Source organism: Cnephaeus nilssonii, assembly GCF_951640355.1.
Source record: "Cnephaeus nilssonii genome assembly, chromosome: 7".
Classification (NCBI taxonomy): Eukaryota; Metazoa; Chordata; class Mammalia; order Chiroptera; family Vespertilionidae; genus Cnephaeus; species Cnephaeus nilssonii.
In genome coordinates this window covers 75,322,405-75,344,427 of record NC_137078.1, presented here as the reverse complement: position 1 = coordinate 75,344,427, position 22,023 = coordinate 75,322,405, and the positions used below count along the sequence as shown (strand labels likewise).

The following is a 22,023-nucleotide window of genomic DNA, read 5'->3' as shown; positions in this document are numbered from 1 at the left end:
CATACAGGACAAATGAACAGGACCCAGGAAACAAGGTTTCATGGGACATGCAGAGAAGCTCAGAGGGATTGCACTGACCTTTTGGAGGTGACTCAGGGACAGTGTGGAAGGCCAGGGTCAGCATTAACCTCTTCCTCCTTCCAGATGAAGGTGTGTGACTCTTAGCTTCTTGTCCTTTCTCAAACTATTTGCCAGACTGCACTTAAATAATTATTTATGTAAGTATTTAATGTCCGTCTCTCCTAGTTTAAGCTTAGGGCACAGATCATGTCCCCTTCTCTTCCGTGTCCCTGATGTCTACCCAGTGTCTGACATATAAGAGATACGTAATAAATATTTGTAGAATGAATAAATGAATGTTCTTGTTCATCACCCAAGATGCAGGTCCCTCTGGGGGCCCTCACTCTTTTCCTGCATTCCTAGCCCTTTGATGCTCTATGCTTCATGCCCCCAACATAGCCGCCCACTGGCCTTTTCAGATGCTCTCTTGTCCTGGATTGCTTCATGCAACGTGGGTAGTGAGCTCCCCAGACTGGACCATCTGCAATCAGAGGCAGTGAATACACCTGTCAGAGTGCCCTGAGGGTAGGGCACTGATCAGTGACTGGGGTGTGAGAATGTGTGGTTTTTGTGTCATTACCCATTAAGCAAGGCCCCCAGGATGCCTATGGTCACAAGGGTAGGGCTTTCTCTACCAGTAACCCCAAACCCCAAGTGCTGGAGACTGTGCAAGGGGATGTAAGCTAACCTGCCAGGACTGGTGCACGAACCTTTGCCACCCACTCTCTGATCCATGGCCCCACGTCCCAGAGCTGCCCGTTAGAGGAAGCAGCTGGAGACCCCCGCTAGGCCTGTGATTGCTGAGTCAGCCTGCAGTTGTGAGTGGGAAGGTCAGTGGCATGATCTCCAGCCAGCGGCTTCTACCCACCCAGCCCCCACTGCCCAGGAAAGGATCGGACAAACCACAGAAGTAAATAAATAACTTAGAAATAATAAATAGGGGTCCAGGTCTCTGGAGTGAGTACCAGGCCACTCCACCACAGGCACTTCAGCAATGCGACTGCAGCGTGCCTCCTCCCATTCTGTGCCCCCAGGGCCTGGGCGGAGGCTGAGACCTCAAACTCTGCTGGGTTCTCCCGAGGAGGAGTCCTGGCTCTGTGGCCTGCTCAGTGCCAGAGTCCGTGAGGAGAGGTCCTAAGGTCTCCCTCCGTAGCAGAGGCCTCTGGTGTCTGTAGGGCTGGGACGAGGAAGGTGAGGACTGCCGTCCCTCATCCTCCAGGGCTGATGCCCATCACAAGCCCAGCTGAGGCGGGTGGTGTCCATCTCTGGTTGAGGCCCGGGGTCCCTTCCAGCCAGGGAGATTCCCCATGTAAGGGTGCCATCCGCAAATCCCTGGGGAGAGCTCTCAGCCCAGGCAGTCGCAGGCAGCGGCTGAGAGCTGGTCCACGGTCCTCCAGGTGCTGTTGACATCCATGAAGGAGACAGCCTCGTAGCTCGTGGGTCGGCAGCAGGGCTGCCTGACCAGCTGGGAGCCCGGAGGTGGCTGCAGGGCCCGAGCTTTCAGCAGGCTGGCGAGGCTGAGGTCGTGCGGGGAGCGCGCGCGGCGGCAGGAACCGCTACAGAAGCCAAAACGCACCAGCTCGTCGGAGCTGTGGCCCAGGCCGAGCGCGCGCACCGGCACCAGCTGCGAGCGCAGGCGGCAGCCCCGCGCCCCCACGGCCCGCGCGCGGCTCCCCCGGCTCGCGAGGCCACCGCGGCCCCAGGCCCGCGCGGCACGCCCCGCGCGGGAGGGAGCGGGCGAGGGCGCGGGCGGCGGGGGCGCGGGCCGGGACGGCTGCGGGGGCGGCCGCCGGGCTCTTCCGCTGCAGAAACGGGAAGCGCGGCCACCTGGAAGGAGACGGAGTCACGCGTGCGCGGGGTTCCGGGCCGCCCCGCAGCCACCCCGCCCCCTACCCTCTCACTTACCGGTCAGGGGGCCGCCGGGGGGCGCCGGGGCTGGCGCGGGGCCGTCAAGCGTGGCGGGGCTGCGGGGCGCGAGGCCCAGGGAGGCCTCAGCGACACTGCTCAGCAGCACCAGAGTGGCCAGCGCTGGCCACAGGGCAGGCTGCGCAGAGAGACAAGGTGGAGCCTCAGGGAGGAAGAGGGCACCCAGGTGGTCTCAGGGTGGAGGGGGCCCAGGAAGTGGGGCAGCAGAGATCAGAGAGGGGCTTCCAGTTGGGTGGGGAGAGGCGGGAAGGGCTGAGGTTGGAGTCTGCCGCCTCAGGGAGCCAAGAGGAGACATCACCTGAGGGCATCAACCTTCCTCCAGACTCCTGGTCCCTCCCTGGCCGCTTTCCTTTTCACTTCCGACTCCTGCCCAGGGCAAACCCTGCTCTCCCTCCCAATCGAGCCACCTTCCTCAATACCAGGTGGGAGTCATTGGGAGAACCACTCACCTGCCGCCTAGGCCGGGGCCAGCGGGGCAGCACAGAAGGGCCTCCACGTCCAGGCTCCATCTCTGTCAATACCAGGATCTCCCATCAGCCTAGTCGACTTGTTCCCCCACCCTCCTCTTGAGGCAGCTTGGAACATTGAGAGATGCGTTATCTTTGAGAAGGTCATCCCTCCATTTCAGTTTCTCCAGGTCAGGAACAAGGGGTTGGATAGGCGGACTCAACCCAGGAGAAGTAGCTGCATCAGGAACTTAACTATGCCCTGACCGGTTTGGCTCAGTGGATGGAGCCTCGGCCTGCAGACCGAAGGGTCCCAGGTTCGATTCCGGTCAAGGGCATGTACCTTGGTTGTGGGCACATCCCCAGTGGGGGGCGTGCAGGAGGCAGCTGATCGATGTTTCTCTACCATTGATGTTTCTGACTCTCTGTCCCTCTCCCTTCCTCTCTATAAAAAATCAATAAAATATATATTTTTTAAAAGGAACTTAACTATGTGTTGGTCCTTTGCACGTTCTCTCTTCTCTCTCTGTCCTTACTACTCCATGAGGTAAATGGTATAATCCCCATTTTCCAAATGAGCTCAGAGAAGTTCAACAAGTTAAGGGGGTATTTGGAAATGTCCTACCCCCTCCCCAGTCTTCCTGCTTCAGGGCTGGAGCTGCGAGAAGGGAGTAGCTGGACCCCCTTGATCCCACAGACAGCTTTCTCTCCATGCCACACAAGAAGAAGCTGTGGCCTAAAGAAGAATTAGGGTGCTTGCTGGTTGGTCCAAGTTTTTTTATGATCGTGAGGTTCAGGCCTCAGCCTGTGCTGCCCACCCCATGCTGCTGAACCTTGTTCCTCTGTGGTCTTTGGACCCAGAGCCACATGAGTTCTCTCTTGATCACAGATGTCCTTCAAGAGCCAGCAGATGGGCCCTCTAAGAACATGGGGCCTGCGTCATGGTTCCCAATGGCCACCAGGGGGCAGCATCTGTCAAGCATGCAGACTCAAAGTGGGGTGGGCTTTTCCCTGCCCTCAGCCAGACTCAGGCCTGAGCAACTCCCAGGAGGGCCAGCGAAGCTCCACTCCAGCCTGGTCAGAGAGCTGAGCTGCCCCGAGCGCCGGCCCAGGTCTGTCCCCTTCCACTCTCCTGTGGACCTAACAGCTGGCCCACTCTTAGACGTTTCCTCCACGAGCCATCTTTCCTGAGCCCAGCCAGCCTTCCCGAGCCCCACCAGATTGCGTGAACCCATCCTGGCGGGCACGCCCAGACACCCTTGGGGCCCCACTAGCTGGCCTGCTGTTGGGTGCCAACTGTCACCTGCATGTTTGTGGGTCAGACCTCCCCAGGCCTTCCTGGTGTGGTCCATCTCAGGTCCAGGTATGTTCAACTAACTGAGTAGAGGCACTGAGGGGCCAGGCCAGTGACTTTTCTCACTGATTGAGGGAAAGCCAGGCAAGGCAGTCGTCAGGACCCCCTGTGCTAGGGGGACCCCAGGAGCAGGTCTCTTAAGGGCAGCTAGCCCCTCTCTCCCTTCTGGTGGTTTGGGGCCACTTGGTCCCCCAGCCTTTGCCTCCCCATCTGCAGCCAGAGACTCACCATGAGGGTCCTGCACCCTGTTCTTCTAGGCACCGTCCTTGGGACCAGTGCTGGGCCTTCCCCGCAGCTGAAAAGGCTCATGCCCAGGGCTATGCACCTGGCAGTGCCTCTTTTAGCCAAAAGCGTGGCCTTGGCAGCCAGTGTGCACCCAGCAGCGGCAGCAGGAGCCTCACATTACAGTGGGCTGGCAGGGCTAGCAGTCCCACAAGCGACCAGAGGGACCGAGGGGGCTGGGAGGGGCAAAGAGCTGCACACTGGGCCCAGGAGAGGGAGGATGTGAGAAAGTGGTGGGGACTCTCCTGCCCGCTCCCCCTAACTCCAGGGCTGGGCGGAGGGTGGGCCAACAGGCCGGCTTACCTCGAGTGCAGGGCTCTGGGTCCAGGATGCAGCCAGGGCTGGGGCCCGAGGGACCTGCTGCTTGTGGAGCCCGTGGGCCGTGTCTGGGGGCCGGGCCCAACTCCATCCCTCGGCAGCCTCATGCCTGCCGCCGACCGGTGTCAAATTCCAGTCCCGGCGTCACCGGATCCCGGGGTGGGGCCCGAGCGCCCCCGCCCCGCCCTACCTTTCAGGGTTCACCTGGTTGCTCCACCCGCTGGGATTCGGTCCCCCCCTGGCTCAGCTAAGTCCCCCAAGGTGAAGGGGAGGACGCTGGGAAGTGGGAAACCCAGGACACAGCGCGGAGAACTTGAGCGGCGGAGAGGCGAGGAAAGTGGGCGTTCAGTTTTATAGACACGCGAAGCAGGGAGCTGGGGGGCCGGGCTGAGGGCGGGAGGGGGAGGAGACAGGAGAGTCCCAGCCTTGGGCCACCGGCCCTCCGGTTGGCGCCGGCTCAGGGCCCTGGCTGGCCACCCTGCAGTGACTGCTCTCTGCTCTCTGGCCCACGGCTAGTTTCTTCTCTCAGCAGCCCCGCTGGGGCGGGCCAGGCATGGTGCTGGGGCTTTCAAGTCTGACCCTGCTCCAGCCGCCCCACCGCCCTTCATCCTGGCAGCCTGGGGCTTGGAGTAGAGACACACCTGTAAACACCGCCGCTAGGAGTGGGTGCCCAGGGCTGAAGAAGGGAGGGTCACGGAGGAGTATTTCATGTGCTCATGCTTGGGTAGGAGCTGGGGGATAGTGTTTCAGAAGCCTAATTATGGCAAGTTGGCAGGTGGGGTGGAAGTAGGGTGAGTAACATGGATAGAGGTAAGAAAGGCCAGATGCTGTGTCATACCCGCGAGTCTGGACTTTATCCCAATGCCACCGGGGACCACCGAAGGGTTTCAGGCAGAATAATGGTGCTCTGACTGCTGCAGTGGGGAGGGTGGTTTGGAGACGAGGGGTGAAGATGTCAGGAGGCTGCTGAGGGAGTGAGCGGGAGCAGAGTGGTGGGGGGAGTGGGGGCCACTTCACGGGTCTTTCTGGATCACAGCTCTTTGAGAACCCAGCTGGTGCCGGCCTGATGGGCTGAGGGAGGGCGGACGCTGGCATGCTTCAGGCCGGGTGACCAGGTGGAGGGGATGCATTCTGGCAGGGGAACTCCCTCCCTGGGCGAGGGCCGGGAGCTCAGTTCAGGGGTGGACATGCTGCGTCAGGAGGACCTGTGGATGCCCCTACGGGAAAAGTTCAGGATGCAGCTGAATTTGCAGCCTGGCGTGGAGTGGAGGGAGCTGGGCCGGAGATGGCATTTTGGGAACTGTCGACCAACTGACAGTTGGAAACCGTGGATGGAAGTGAAAGTGCTCAGGGAATGCGTGTGGACCAGCTATGGCCTGGCTGTGCATTAGGACACCCGTGGACCTCTTAAAACCACCGCCTCCGGGCTCCACCCCAGCCCCGACTCAGAACCTTGGTGTGGGCATGTGCCGTTTTCCAGGTCCGCACAGGTGCTTCCGGTGCACGGCCAGGGCTGAGGCCACTGGTTCTGCCAGAGCAGTTTCTGGGCACAGGTGGAGACCACACGCCAGACTGCAGAGAACTGCGGGTGGTGTGGGGGCTGTCCTCGGGCCTGAAGGACCCCTGAGGGGCAGGAGGCCAGGTGGTGGGCAGCCCCACCGTCTGCTGCCTCTCACAACGGGCTGCCCGGTTGGGGTGGCTTCCCTGGGGCTTTATCAGCCCTGGCTATGGCTTGCAGGCACGCTGCCTGTGTCCTGTACAACTCTAGGGGGCACTATTCACGCAGAATACGATGTGCATGGAAGTGCTTCGCAGCCGCCCAGCAGAATCCGAAGGGAGTTTCTGGTTTTGCCTGTCCCTCAGTCAGGGCCTCGCTTTCCCCTCAGTGGAGGAGGCTTCTGCCTGAGAACACACCACAGCAGTAAGGGCACACGTGGGAAGGCGGTGGAGCGGCGAGGACTTTTCGATGGGGACGGCAGGTGAGAGGCAAGGGTCCCAGCCAAGGTGGCAGCTCTGGCCGGAAGCTCACTCCATGGTCTCAGGTGCTGGCCTGGGTTGGGCCCATTCTCAGGGCGGCATGGGGATTCTAGGGAAGGGACGGGGTCAGATTCCAGGGCTCTAAGGGGGTAAGATGGGAAGAGACATCCTTTCTAATATTCGCCAGAGTGCCTAGAGCTGAGTGAGGAGAGGAGAGAGGGTGTGCCTGTGTGCTAAGGTGGGGGTAGGAAGTCCTGTCCAGGCTCAGCCGGGGGTGCCAGGGATGGGTGAGATCTGTGGGCTTGTGTTGGGGGCTCAGGAGGGCATCTTTCCTGCACTTGTAGGAACCTGTCCCTGCAGTGATGGGACTGTGGGGCCCGGAGGCACTGTCCTAGAACGTGGGCTTCAATCCCCTGCCCTCTGGGCAGGCCCTGATGCCCCTGGTCTACTTCTTTTAAGGCAGAGGGTGCAGGACTGTGTGGGACGAGAGAGGCTCCAGAATGCTCCGGGCCTGCAATTGACACAGAAGTGAAAGGAACCCAGGAATTTGAGCTGAAGAGATGACCCTTGGGTTTAGTGTAGCTGCTGGGGCCCCAGGTTCCTGTTTCTTCCAGGAAAGTAAGAGAAAGCAAGCAGAGGCCAGGTTCAGGGAAGAGCTTTATTGCTTCCATGGTGGCTGCCCAGGACGGCTGCCGCGGCCTGGGTAAGGTCCTTAAGCCTCACTTCCCTCTGGTCCAGGCTCAAGGCAGAACCCAAGGACCTGGCAGTCTCGCTGAAACCCAGAACAGCTGCCAAGCTGGTCAGTCCAGGCCTGGGCACTGTCCTATGGATCAGTAGCAGCTGGGGAGCGGCCATTCCCTCCGGGCTGGGCCAGGCCTCGCCTCCTGAGCGAGTTCCCTCTGCTCTAGCCCAGGGGCTGTCTTGTTGGCTTAAAGGATGGCTCCGGGGTTTCCCTGTGGGACAGTGGGCAGCTGGTAGGTGGGAGTATCCCATCTTCTCCCCAAGAAAGGCCAAGCAGTGTCATGAGCTGGAGGGGGCTGGCACGAGCTCCTGCCCACCTCCCTGCGGCTCCTGAGCAGAGTACAGGCTCGTCACGGCACTCCCACTCTACAGGGAGCCCATTGGCACCCCCGCCTGATGGGCCCTCTTCCGGGCCTCCTGCACGGCAAGTGGACCAAACTCGACATCTCCAACCTGATTTAAAAATAAATTATCCCTACCCCCCCACCCAAACTCACAAAATGATAATACACCAAACACTGATTGGAGAAATAATCCCGGCAGCCGCCTTGCTGCCTAACGTCCACCTCCGGCATGCTGGGCCTGCGGGGCACGGCCAGCGGCCTCCTGGCGCTCTGGCTTCCAGGATCCAGGCTGAGAGTGAGGCCGAGCGCCGGTCTCTGAGCGGACCCAGCTCTGGCCGCCCTACCAAGGCTTCGCCACCCCTGGGGCCACTTGGCACTGTCCTTCTCCGGGTCTCAGCACTTCTGTGCCTCTCGGGCAGAGCCAGACCAAGGCCAATGAAGTGGGCAGGTGGTGGTGGCTGCTGCCTGCTTGCGGCGGTGCTGGGACCTCCGTGCCATGTGCTGGGCCCATCTCAGATGCCACTGGTTAGGTCAGTGATGACACGCGCTTTCACCAATTTCCGCAGAAACTCTTTCTCCCGCTCAATATTGTGTGTCCAGGACTGGGAGGGAAGAGATGGAGAAGCGGTCAGTGGGGCAGCCTTGGTGGCTGCTAGGACACAGCCCCACTACCATGTACCTCCCAGAGTTCAGTGCCCTCTTCTGACCACCACCCTCCGATGCTCTGTGCCACAGCTCATGCTCCTCCCTCCCCAGAGCTGCCTCTTAACTTCTTGTAACCTTAGGAGATACAGGCTTTCCAATCTTGTTCACAAAGACTTCAACCCTCCTTGTCCAGCAGCACGTCTGGGGCACCTAAGTCCTAGGCACCCTAGGACGGCAATGTGAGTCACCAGATCCTGCCCAAGCCTGGGGGTGGACCTGCTGAAAAGAGCTGAAAAGAGTGGGGTGGCTTAGTCATTCTCTGGCCTGATGCAATCCACTTCTCCAGGCCTGGGGGCCGCTGATGAAATCCTGCCTCTGGGGTCAGAGGAGCCAGGAGGCCAGAAGGCAAGAGGCCCATCTCACTGTTAATGTGGAAATTACAGGGAAGATGCTGCCTTCTTCTTGGGTGAGACTGCACCTAGGCTCAGGTTCTTTCCAATCCCCAGTACTCATCAGGAAGCTTAGGTGACTAAGTCTCTCAAAGAAAGAAAAAGGATTAAATGAATGAATGAACACCAATAGCCTTGTTTTGGCATTCATCCCATAGTCGGGTGCATAGTTTGTACCCACCTGACTGCTCTGTTGCATCTGTCAGCACTGAGCCTCACCACAGTGATATTACAGCCACGACATAGCGGTGCTGAGAACTCACAGCTCTGTCTGGTCCTTATTCTGATCCAGTAACTCTCTCCAACCTGTCACTATACTCCGCCTTCAGCGCGTTGCCCTTGCTGTTGCACACCCCTGGGTGATTTGCCCTCATTTCTTAAAGATGCAAGCATCTGTCTCACCTCTTTGAAGGCAGGGACAATCTGGCACAGAGTGGGTGCTCAATATATATGTGTCGAATGGAATTAGATTTTACAGGTAAGAAGATGGAGGCCTGGAGGATTGGCAGGGCCAGGATCCAAGCAAATGGAGATACTCGTACAGCTCTTTCCTTACCCAGCCCTTCACCACCCCCAGGGAGGAGTGACAGTCTGACAGATCAGCGTCAAGGGCGCCCCCTGGGAGTCACTGAGGTGTGAAAGGTCAGCAAAGGACTGAATATTTGATGATATGAAGGAATTATTAATCTTCCTAGGTGTCATCACGGTATTGTGATAGTAGAAAATACTATCTTTTTGAAAAACTTACTGAAATGTTTTTGTCTGAAATGATATATCTGAGACTTGTTTCCAAATAATCAGTGGGGAGTACAAGTATGAGGAAGAAACAGATGAAACAACACTGGCTGTGAGCTGCTCACGGGGGCCGGGGGGTGGGGGGTGGGGGCGGCCAGGGGGCAGGTGGCAGTTACATGGAATTGGGTATATTGTTCTCTGTGTTTATGAATAGGTTTGACAGTGTAAGAGTAAACACAAAAGTCTGCCTGGGGTGTAGCGCTCTTGGCCCAGGCAATGCCACCTCTAGGTGCTCTCTCAACTCCTCCTCCGGGCAGACACACAGGAGGTGACCGGAGCCCTCGGCACTACACTGTCTGCTCCGTCTATGGCCTGGGGCGCCATTCTGGTCCCGTGTCCCCAGCCTCACCAGGACCTCTGATTTGGGATGCAGATGTCCCTCCCACTCACTGGCCGCTCTCAGAGAGCCTTCCTTCCGACAGCTCTTCTGCCTCCTGTCTGGCTCCTCCTCCCTCACCCCGTCACTAAATGCTGGTGCTCCTAGGGTGCCGACCACCTGCATTTCCCAGTCTACCGTCTCCCCGGGAAATTTCACACGCGCCTGGCCTGTGTCTGAACATGCAGTTGTGCTCACAACTCACAGATGTACATTTCCAGCCTGGATTTCTCTGCTGTGTCCGGGTCAGGAGTCTTCATCTCTTGCCTAGACTGCTGGGCAGCCTGTTAACTGGTTTCTGTTCCTGCCTTGCACCCCTCTATTTCACGCTGCAGCCAAGTAAGCCTACTACATGCTAATCCTCGGCTTAAAATGCTTCTGCCTCTGTGGCTCCCTCCAGCCTTCAGAGCGAAGCCCAAACTCCTCGCCATTATATTATTCTCTATGTTTATGAGTATGTTTGACAGTGTTCACAATATTTGTGTAAGAGAGCAAATATATAAGTAAACAGAAGCCGGGAGCAGGTAAAAGCTGTGAGAACAGTTTGGAGTGGGTGCTGGCAGGGGACGAAGAAGCAAGAAGATACATCAAGAGAGACAGAGCTGGAACGACTAACGGGGCCGGGGCAAGGAGGCAGGAGCCGCTGGGGAGGGTAAGGCGGTTCTGGAACCGACCAGGAGGAGCTTTCCACTCCTGAATCCCATTCCTGGCAACAGGAGGCCCGGGGAAGACCGTTTCTGGTTTCCATGAGACTCCCAAGTCTTTCTTATAAACTTGAAATAAGTTCCCATGACTTGAGGTAGCCTGAATGAACCAAAAGAGCCTAAGACAGACAGTCCAGACGGTAACTGAAGCCATGGCTGGGGATACCCGTCTCCTGGAGAACCTGCAGTGTGAGGAGAGGTGGCCCGGGATGGAGCCCTGGCTGATGCCGGTTCTTAGGGGGTGGACTGCAATCAAGGACACTGAGCAAGAGAACGAGAGAGACTGGCGAGTGAACTGGAACCCCAGAAACTACTGACTCAGAAGTCTCAGCAGGAGAGGGTTTCAAAGAGGAAGGAGAGAAGTGAAGGTAGAAAAGGGGCTGATTTTCCACGTGGGCTCTTGCTGTGAGGGAGATGCAGGAGGTGGCGACAGGCTGGGAGAACTGTAATGCTTCTTCAACTTTAAGGAGCCTGAGCACATGGATCACCTGGGCGGTAATTCTGGGTTAGAACGAGCTCCAGGGCTTGGCCACGGGGAAGGTGGAGGAGGTACGGGGGTGTCCTGAGACCCGGAGGCAATGTTTGTGGGTTGTCTGAGGGGGCAAGGAGTCCTTTGGGAGAAAGACGACTTGAGGTAGAGAGGGTGGCTCTGAGCTGGTGCCAAGATTAGCATATGACGGCTGGGGAACAGCAAGGAGGCAGGTGCGGGACCAGGGCAGAGAGGGAGCCGGAGAGGGAAGGTTCAGGAAGGAAACGGGACCGGGTTCTGGGTTCTTGGGGAGGGGCACAGAGGATGCTTCGTGGTCAGAGGCCCGCAGGCAGGAATGGGCGTTAGCTGGGGTAGTGGCACCTTCCTGGAGCTCTGGGCAGCCGGAGCAGCCGCTGGCTCCTCTCTTCACTATTCATGGTGAACAGTCGGAGCCCGTCCTCGGTGCTGGAAGTGCCCTCCCGCGGCCCTGCCCACCCAGCCCCTCACCTCTTTGATGGCTGACATGCGCACGGTCTCGTAGTAGTGCAGGGGTGCGTTGGGTGTGCTCATGTCGTAGCCAAAGCCTGCGACTGCCACTTCATCACAGCCATGCAGTGCCATGGTCACGGCCACACTGCCCAGGGTCGGGATGTTCTGGAGGGGGGGCAGGTGCAGAGTTCAGCTGGAGGGCTGAGCGAGGCTGAGATCCTCAGATAAGCTCCCCAGAGCTGAGCTCCATTCCTGAGGACTGGAAACCCGCCTTGTCCCTCCTCCCGTCCCCCCTCCCATCCGTCTGTTCTTTCTTCCCAAGGTCCTTCTGACCCAGTTCCCCGCCCGCTCCTGGCCTAGCCTCTCACCCCGCGGCCCATGAGGCCATTGTTGAAGGGCAGTCCGATGAGGGTGAAGGCAGCTTCCTGGATGAAATACGGGTTGAGGATACGAATCTCAGGGGGCTCCTTGGGCACTCGAGTGGCCACAGATTTCCAGAAGCCGTCCGATGCACTCTGTGGACACAGCACAGCTGGGCGTGAGCTGGGCACACAGCTGCGAGGGGACTGTGTGAGGGGCAGGGACCCACAGTGTTTACAAGCAAATGAGAAACAAGGTGGGGGGCGTGACGTGTACTGGAGGTACCTGGGGCATGTGGGATCAACACAGCGGGTAGAGGGAGGACCTGGTGTGTGCTGGGGACACAGAATGTGTGAGAGACAAGGGTGTGTGGTGGGAACAGTGAACAAATGGTGGGGCCACAGTGTGTAATGAGGATCCAGAGTGAGCTGCATGGCGGGGCAGAGGGTGTGGGACGCTCAGGTGAGCTGCTCTGCCTGAGGGGGTTCTTGGGTCACCAGGAAGACCCAACGGCCCAGCTGGCCGCCACCCTGCGCAGCTACTAAGGGGCCCAGGAGGAGCCTGCCCTCTCTCCCCTATCTGCTCTGCTGGGCTCGCCTCCTTCCCCTTCTGTTGTCTCTCCTGGCTCTCAGCCAACTGTTCTAAAGTGAACCTGAAAAATAAACACAGAATGTCAGCTAGTCCGGGAACCCAGAGCAACACTCCAGTCCCAGTCTGGCCACTGACTAGAGCTGGTGAATGGTCACGTGGCAAGCTCTCTGAGCTTCAGTTCCCTTAACTGCAAAATGGGACCATTCTTCCCTCAGTGATCTCAGTACCAGACAGGAAAGGCATCCGCTCTGAAACCTGGCATCCCAGTGTGCAGTCCAGGGCCACCACTTCCTCTCCTCCCTCTCCCTCCCTCTCGTCCTCAGCCCTGCCTTTCTGTTCAAGACCCTGAAGCATACACTTCAGCTACTCTCTCATGAGTTCAACTCCCCGCCCCTTGCCTCCCTATGGCCCCAGGCCAGGGAAGCCCTGAGCTTGGCATCCACTCTTTACCACCCTTACAACTGGGCTCCTGAGGACTGCTGGAGGAACTCACAGACCAACCCTCAGGCTGGAGGCATCACCAAGCCAGGGGGTCCAGCCTCTTATTTGCAGGGAGTTTGTTATTTGCCCAGAAAACCTAAAAGAATCAACTAAACTTAATGGGTAAAATAATTTAGTAATAGGATCTGTACTCCAATAGGAAAGTCACCAGATATAATACAAAAGAGATCCCATTTGCAATCCGAACAAAAAAAATAATCAAATACTGATCAATAAACTTAAGTATGTGGGATCTGTAGCAAAAAGAAGAAAAAAAAAACTGCAATCCTTTGAGAGATCTAAAAAGTTACTTGAGAAAAAAATGGGAGACAAGCCATATCTTGGATGAGAAGGCCGAATATTAACACAATGCCACTTCCTCCCAGATTAAAGTAGGCTTAACTTTATTCTAAGAAAAATCCCAATAGGATTTATTTTTTTGCAATGTACCAAAAGGATTCTAAAAACCCATCCAAATATTTAACAGATAAATTTAAAAATTAGATATGAGAGTATATTATAAGTTTGCAAGGATTAAAACACTGACAGATGTCTAAGAATCAACACCAAGATCAATGAGACAAGATGGCCCAGAAGAGATCAGTCTGCATGCACGCGCTTAGGTTGTACGACAGGAAGCTGCACCGTCGGTGGGAACAAGGTGAGTTTCCTAGCAAGTGACATTTGAAAATTTGCTACGTAGAAAAAAAAAAAAGAGCCACTCACTGCCTCTCCTGCTAAAAGGAAAAGGAAAAGAAAATTTAGATGCATATATTATCATTGAGCTTCCTAAACATTAGTATAATGTTAGAAATGAAGAAGAAAGTCAATGAATTCTGACTTTGTAAACACTTTTAGTGCTTTGGTTCATAAAAAATATAATAAGCAAAATTAGGAAGGGAACAAAGTGGGAAAAATTGTCACAAATAATACATATTTTAAAAATTCATAAAAAATCAACGAGACCCCCTGAAAATGGGAAAAGAACATAAAATAAGGTTAGTAAGCATGAAAAACTCAGTATTGATAAAAATGCAAATTTGTGTAACCAGATGCTATTTTTATCCTCTAAAATACAGAGTGCGGCAAAAGTAAGTTTACAGTTGTTTGTATGGAAAAGACAATAATTAATTATTAATAATACAAGAATAAACTCCATTTTGTGTACTCACAATTGTAAACCTGCTTTTGCCCCACCCTGTGTGTGTGCGTGCGTGTGTGTGTCTCTCAGGTGCTTGTGGTGCTGAGCTGAGGTAGAACTCGCCTACACTGCAATCTGAGTATGAACCAAAAGCTTCAAGGCTGTTCATACCCAATGACTGCGAATTTCTCTCCTAAAAGCCATCAGAGTGGCGAAGACCTTTGTAAAAAGCTGTTTAATACAGTGTTATTTATAAGAGTGAAAAACCTGAAAAAAAAAATACAAAAGTTTATAACAGAGATTTGGTTAAACGATACATCTCTCGAAATAAATCAAATCACAGACATCAAATTTACGTTTCTTAAGGATTCTGTCACAGGGATGTACATGACGTATTTCACATGTTTCCCCACATCTGCTCCTGCTCCTCCTGTGCTCCCGCCCATGAACCAGAAACCTCAGATTCGACTTCAGATTCTTCATCTCTCCAGCCAAACCCTGTCCCACTGGCCATCTAGTTCTTTTGATTTTACCTTCTTAGAATCCCACAGACCCACCCCTTCCTCCCACACACACTGCTTCACGGAAGTCCAGGCCTCGTCACCGTCCCGTTGGACCACCCTGACAACCGGCCAGCAGTGACTGGAACATACAACAATTGTTAAATTCCATCCGTTTAGTGAACTAACATGTCACGAGTGCCTAGGATGGGCTGCCTCTGCCTCGAAGCCACTGTCCTCTCTGCCAGACGCTCTCTCCGTACAAAGCAGATCACACCACCCCTGCCCACAGAGCGGAGCTTTTCAGCCAGCAGGCCCTAATGCCACTCGTTTTCACTCCACCCACCCGAGGCCCCACCTGCTCATTCACGGCTCCATGCTTTTGCTGAGCTGCTCCTTCAGTCTCCAATGGCCTTCCCACATCTATCCACCTCATCCAACCCACTTAAAAAAAACTCAGCATATCCTTTCCTTCTTCCTCATGTTTTTCCTGGCCCCATTCCTCCCAAGGCATAACTGACCTCTAACCTTTGGGAAGTGATAGAATATAGTTATATCTGCTATGGTTTGAATGTACCCCCCCCCCCCCACCTCCCACGTCCCCAAAGTCATGTTGAAAACCTGATGCCCAACGTGGTGGTATTAGAGGTGAGCCTTTAGGAAGTGGTGAGGGGGGAGCCCTCATGAGTGGGATCGATGCCCTTATAAATGAGGTCCCAGAGAGATCCCCTGCCCCTTCCGCCAAGTGAGGACACTACAAAAAGGCGGCAGTCTGTGAACAGGAGGCAATCACCAAATACCAACTCTGCCAGCGCCAGGATCCTGGACTTCCCAGCCTCCAGAACGGTGGGAACAAATGTCTGTTGTTTATAAGCCGTCCAGTCTGTGGTGTTTTGTTTGTTCTAGGAGCCTGGACGGACTGGATTCAACTTCAGCTCTCGTCCCGCACTGTACGGAGACCCTGGGCAAGGAGCTCACCATCTCCTTATGGATAAACCAGGATGCTATCAGGATGTATCTTCTGGTCTGTTGTGAGAATTAGATAATTCAGGCTGAGTGCCAGCTCACAGTCACCTGACCGGCTGTTTTCACCTCCATCATTAGCGGTGTTTCGCGACCCTAAGCCATGCAGGGCCGAGGCTCACAACTGATCCATGTCTGTCGCTCAGCACAGCCCCTGGCAGTGAGTGTTAAGGGGACATGAAGTCCACCTGAGGCTCCTCCATCGCTCTCAGCAGCAACAAAGAGCTCCCCACTGGGGAGGACCCCTTCAGCTTATCTCCCACTGCCGTCAGGGGGCCGACTCTGCTCCAGCCGCACCTCCGCATGTCTCCCCACCGCTGTGGCGACATCTCATTCTCTGGGGAAGTCTATCTGTCCTCCCAGCGTAGGCTCTTGGGGAAACGTCCCTGTGTCCCAGCCCCGGTGAGACTGAGAGCAGACCCCAGTCCGTCTTGCTCCTGTGTCTCCCTCTGTGTCCAGGAGAGGTGCGTGTGCAGGGGGGGGTAAAGATAGGGATCCCAGGACCCAGTAGGAAAGGGGAGGGGAGGGAAATGGCCAAGTTCTGATACAGAACTGAGGAGAAGCCCCTCCTGCGAGGCCCAGATGCGGACCGAAAGGAATGGCAGGTGCCAGCCTGTGCCAGGTAAGGCACAGCCCCTGTCCCCTCTCCAGGGCCTGGCAGGCCCCAACAGTGCCCCAGCTGGGGTTCCTGCCCATGCGTGCCCCACACACCTGAGGAGGAAAAAGCGCAGGGCCTGCTTGGGAGAGGGAGGGAGAGCCAGGAATGGGCACAGCTGGGGGTGTGCCAGGCTCCAGGCTAGTTTTCACAGACATTATTTACATCTCATCAACCTTCACCAACTTCACAGGTACGGACTCAAGATGAAGCAATATGTTCAAGGTGATGCAGGTGGCTCTGCCAAGATTCAAACACAGCGTCATGACTCCAAGACGGGTGCGCATTCTGCCACAGCGTATATTATCGTCACTGTTGTTCCCACCTCAGAAGTCCAAGGTGAGTAAGGGTCCCACACCCCGTTTCACAGAGGGGACCGGACCTGCCACGATGCACACACGGCTGGAGAATCAGAGCTGGATCCAACCTCAGAACCTGGCTATTTCCATGACACGAGATGCCATCTCTGAAACCATGTCTCTCGGCTTTTCCCAAGTGCTAAAAGTCCCGTATGTCACCACGATGTGAAACTGTAGGAGGTTACACTCTCTGAGAATCTGACAAAAGCTTCAGTGGGGAGGGCAAAGCTTCTGCATCTCCCTTAACTCTTTCCTGGGAGGAGAAACGACTGATCTGACTGCTTAGATGTGGGTGTACTGAGGGGGCCACATTTACTGCTAAGGTGGAAAGTCTCTCTCTCTCTCTCTCTCTCTCTCTCTCTCACACACACACACACACACACACTTTTTAACTCCTCCTATGAAGCAGTGAGTACATGGAGCCCCCTTGGAGCAGCATCCTGGTCTCTGCCTCGTTCACTGTGTGCGGGGAGCTCAGCAGGCCTGCGCTTGGGTCTCAAGCCCTGACCAGTCAGCCTGCATTAGAGCAGTGGGAACCGGCGCAGTGAACAACCCAGGGTTTCTTTTTTATTTTCCCCACGTGTCACTGTCCTGAGGCAAAGCCCCTTCAGGAATTTAAGGGAAAGGAGGAACAGTAGGACCACACTAAGATTTGGGCGTTTCCATGTTTCCCCACCCATAAAAAAAATAAATAAATATAAATCAGGTACTAACAAAACCTCAGTCTGTCTCCTAAAAGAAAAGCTATGGCTTCTCTTTTCAGAAACACACACAGGCACACACACATTACAGTGTGCACCCTACAGTAGAAGGTCACAGAATCCCCGAAGTCAAGGGCATCTGCTGACTTCAGATTAAGAATCTCTGGTATGGGACGAGAAGAGACGGGAACCCTGAACAGAATCCTGTAAACACCCCCATGTAAAAGGCAGGCTGACACAGAGGGGCCGATAGAGGAGACTGAGGACGAACAGAGAGAGAGGTCAGAGGCACTGGGGAGTGTGTGGTGCAGGGGAGGCCCTGGGTCCTGGAGTCTGGAAAGCCTGGGTCACATCTGGATCCCACATCTGTGTGACCTGGGCACGTCCTGTAATTTCTTGAGGCTTCATGTTCCTCATACGTAACAGGAATGACAAGACCTACTTCCCAGGCAGTTGTGAAGATTATACACCACATTTGGCATGTAGTAAGAGCTCAATAAATCATACCTATGATGGTCATGAGTGAGTGTCACAGAAGCCAAGAGAGTGAAGCGGAGGGTGTGGTTGGCGATGCCAGGTGCCAGCAGGAGGCCAGTCCACAAACAGACATATTCAAATGGGGAGCCAGATTCTGCCTCTGGGCCCCTGCGGGGGCGGTGCGCACTGGAGGCCTTCCTGCTGCTGGGCCACACTGCCCATCCTGCCCCCAGGACACAGCCCTGCCCCAGAAGGCCTAATCACACACGGCCCCAGGCCTCTCACATCTCATTCCCCTGACCCACAGGACACAGCACAGAGGCCTGTAAAGCCGCCAGCGACACTGGCCCTGGAATGGTCAAACCCCTCCTCAAGGCCAGCTGTGGACTGCATTCTTTGTTGAATCCCTCCTCCTCCAGGAATGTCCCTGCCTCAGTCAAGTCTGGACCCAGCTCATCTGTGTGCAGCCGCCAGTCTCCTGCTGATGCAACTTGTTCTGCTCTTGTCAGAACAGCCGGGAGCCATGGGGGAAGGCATCTGGGAAGAGAGTGCCTTCCCAGCCCGGCACTGCAGTGTCTCCCTGGCCCCCGCCGGCTCTTCTGCAGCCTCTTCCTCCTGCTGTCAGGGCCGCCAGGGCTGGCTTCCTGCAGCCACGAGGAGGGCAGATGGGCTTGCTCCTTCTGCTCCCTGCTGCTCACACCTTAGGACAGGTCACCAACTCTCAACCTAGCAGCCACCAGTTCTCCCTGCCTCCATCATGCCTTCCTTCAATTCCTTCACTTCCCTACACAAATCTGATCTTGACCTTCTCAGGGCCAAAATCTTCCATGGCTTTCCACTGTCCACTGAGACAGCTTGTCTGGATAATTAAGAGTGTAGGTCTGGCATGGCCAGTGTAGCTCAGTGGGTGAGCGTTGACCTATGAACCAGGTCACGATTTGATTCCCAGTCAGGGCATATGCCCGGGTTGTAGACTGGATCCCCAGTGTGAGGCGTGCAGGAGGCAGCCAATCAATGATTTTCTCTCACCATTGATATTTCTTTCTCTCTCTCTCTCTCTCTCTCTCTCTCTCTCTCTCTCTCTCTCTCTTCCCATCCTCTCTGAAATCAATAAAAAAATATAAAAAAAAGAGTGTAGGTCTGGTTTCTGTTTTCCTTACCCCAAAGGAGTTGTAATCCAGTAGAAAATACAGGGTTGTGTACAAATATCTCAGTACACGGTATGATTATTATGAAGTGAGAAAGAAACAAAGATAGGCTTAAATATCTGCTATACTTATTTAAAATATGTACATATAAGACACATCCAAAAAATGTTCACATGCATAGTACATGAACTGGAAGGAAGAGCCAGGTAACACACTAAGAGAAATATAAGCAAAGTGAAGAAGAGCTCTAAAAGAAGGCTGCTTACAGATGTAAATGTTTCAGAGCTAAGGATTAACCTGGATCAACCCATCAACAAATACCTGAGTGCCTGTTACATATAAGCCATTTACTTTTTGTACAAATATATGCTATAATATTGTAGACAACGAACCACCCTCAAAACATGGATTGCAATAATACAAAAAAGAGACCTTGAAGAATGTCTTGTCCAGTCTCCTAAAGAAACCAAGGCCCAATAGGCTTGTTTCATTAAGAAATCTATTTCCTATGAGGGAGCTAGCCACCATTTTCCCCTAACAACTCAGACTGGAGTCCTCATTCTCCTTTGACCTTTCCCTTTTCCTCATCCCCAGGAACCAAGCAAATACCCATCTGTGGCTATGGCTTCTGCATGAACTCATCCCACCACTGTACCCTTCCCACCATCATGCTCGCCATCAGCCCACCTCTGCTTGCAGATCAGGCTGCCCCAGTAATTATTTTTGAACCCTGATATCCTAACTGCCAATTCTGTGTCCCTTGCCAAGTTCTCGACCCTTCCTAAGTCTCATTATCCTCATCTACAAAATGCAGACAATAAGACTAGTTTATTTGTATCCTGCAGTGTGTGTGTGTGTGTGTGTGTGTGTGTGTGTGTGTGTGTGCTATGACAGTTAGAAGTCAGGCACATAACATGTTTGGCACAAAGCTAGCCCCTTAGCTTCGGCTATTATTGGTCCTCAAGATAAAGTCCAAGCTCACTGATGTGACTTTGGCTTGTAAGACCCTTCACTGTCTGTTCCCTGCCGACCCAGCCTCATCTCCAGCCCTCACCCCCACATCCATGTAGGCTCATCCTTAGTATTTGTGCAGCCAGGGGCAAAATTACAAATGGAAGTCCATGTATCACCTGTCTACATTTTAGATTAAATATTTGAAAGTTGCAAATCAAGGCATCAAACTGTTAAATGAAACATATTCTATCCTCCCTTGAAAAACGACCTGGAAGGCCAGGTTTGAATTTAGAATTTTGCCTCCAAGAGATCTGTGCTGGACCACGGTGGTGTATGGAGAGCGAGGCCCAGCCTGCCTCCCTTCTGTTTCCCCTCTTGGTCCCAGCCCACACCATGCCAATTATTGTGCGTGTGTGTGTGGATTGCCCAGCCCGCACATCCAAGTGCTGCCCACAGCCTCTGCAGACAGCCTTCCTTGGGCTTAGGGAGGTGCATTCTGCCCTCGGGAGGATGGAAATGAACTTGGTACTGGCTGTGAGGGCAAGAAATTCTGAGGTCTCTAGTACCTGGTAATGGTCTCGCAAGGGAGGGTGGGCCTGGAGTGGGCATTTCCCTTTGGACTCTGCGCATTCCTCTTCACTCCACGGCAAAGAGTGTGGTGGAGAGCGAAGCACCCTTATTGCCCAGGTCTAAGGGCAGCAGTTATACTCAATTATTTCTAATTCACGAAATCTACCACTTATTGCCAAAGCTATCCTCTGTGCCTGAGACTTCATCATCTGGCAACAACTACAAGAAACTGGGGCAAGCAGCTTGATAGGGATCAGGGCTTACATAAGTGTCCTGGAGCCCAAAAGTGGGTGCCTGCACCTCTGGAGTGGGGTGGCATAGCTCCTCTGTGCCAGGTGCTGCTGATCTCATTTCCACGCTCATTCCTGGGTCCTGTGGCTGGGCACTCTGCCCAGTGGGCAGGCAACGCTTGCCTTGCTGAATCTCACTTCTCTGAAGGTGATCGTCATCTGCAGATGAGCACCATCTCGTGCACTATCGCACTCACTCCTTACAGTGGTGCGATGGGGAGCCACTCAGGGAAGCTTTTACTCTCCCCATTGTACAGAAGGAGAAAATGAACCTCAAAGATATGGGCTGAGGCAAAGCAAGAGACTGGTTTCTGTTTCCAATACTGAGTCCAGCCCTAGCCCGTTTGGCTCAGTGGATAGAGCGTCGGCCTGTGGACCGAAGGGTCCTGGGTTTGATTCTGGTCAAGGGCATGTACCTTGGTTGCAGGCTGCATGCAGGAGGCAACCAATCGATGTGTTTCTCTCACATCAATATTTCTCTCAGTCTCTCACTCTTCTACTCTCTCTAAAAGCCAATGGAAAAATATCCTCGGGTGAGGATTAAAAAAAAAAATCAATAAGTAAAAATCAATAAAAACATATTTAAAAAATACTGAGTCCTGTGCTGTTTCCCCACCTTTACCTGCAGGACAAGGGCGAGAATGGCTGTGATGGCTGCTCCGAGAGCCCGCACTCTCTGCAGGGCCGCTGGACACCGCTCTTCAGTCCAGCAGATAGGACCATAATTGGCATAATAAACTCCTTAGGTTACATTTGGGTTTGGCCATTACAAATAACACTATAATAAAAATCTTTGTGCCCTGGCCAGTTTGGCTTAAGCGGATAGAGCGTAGGCCTGCGGACTCAGGAGTCCTGAGTTCAATTCCGGTCAAGGGCACATGCCTGGGTTGTGGGCTCAGTCCCCAGTAGGGTTCATGCAGGAGGCAGCTGATCAATGATTCCCTCTCATCATTGACATTTCTATCTCTCTCTTCCTTTCCCTTCCTCTCTGACATTAATAAAAATATTTTTTAAAAAATTAAAAATAAAAATCTTTGCATGCAGGTTTTTCCTTCCTTTGGGTGATGGCTCTTGGTACCAAGTTATCATTTCCTTTCCAAAAAGCTTGTCCCCATTTACACCCTGACCAGTAGCCTTTGAGAGCATCTGTCACTGCACTCTTGCCAAGATCACAATTTAAACACACTTTAAAGATGTGGTGGGTGATAAATGGCATCCTGTTGCCTTCACATGAATTTCTCTGGTTGCAAGGAAAGTTAAACATATTTCTGTTGTTTATTAGTTTTATTTACTTCTCTGTGATCTGGTTAGTCTCCTGCCCGTTATCTGCTGGGGTCCTAATGGTTTTCTTGTCAACTTTCCCAATAATAACCATGTCTGTCACATTTCCTAGACTCTT

The 22,023-nt window shown here is 54.1% G+C and overlaps 2 protein-coding genes across 4 annotated transcripts in view; both read right to left on the bottom strand.

Moving 5' to 3' along the window:
* Positions 1-1,405: 1,405 nt before the first annotated feature.
* Positions 1,406-4,585, bottom strand: ARTN (artemin; the record flags this gene model as incomplete). Its single annotated transcript, XM_079778028.1, has 4 exons — positions 4,372-4,585; positions 2,436-2,497; positions 1,966-2,104; positions 1,406-1,887 (listed from the first exon to the last, which is right to left on the bottom strand). The coding sequence occupies exons 1-4, from the start codon at positions 4,475-4,477 to the stop codon at positions 1,406-1,408; spliced, it is 789 nt and encodes a 262-aa protein (XP_079634154.1). The 5' UTR covers positions 4,478-4,585.
* Positions 4,586-7,008: 2,423 nt separating this feature from the next.
* ST3GAL3 (ST3 beta-galactoside alpha-2,3-sialyltransferase 3) overlaps positions 7,009-22,023 on the bottom strand; it is a 160,798-nt gene continuing 145,783 nt past the window's right edge. For all 3 annotated transcript variants that reach the window (XM_079778329.1, XM_079778328.1, XM_079778330.1), the window contains 3 exons: positions 11,744-11,890; positions 11,394-11,540; positions 7,009-8,050 (listed from right to left, as the gene is read on the bottom strand). In XM_079778329.1, coding sequence (XP_079634455.1) covers positions 7,961-8,050; positions 11,394-11,540; positions 11,744-11,890 — 384 coding nt within the window. In that variant the 3' untranslated portion in view covers positions 7,009-7,960. The remainder of the gene's footprint in view (positions 8,051-11,393; positions 11,541-11,743; positions 11,891-22,023) is intronic.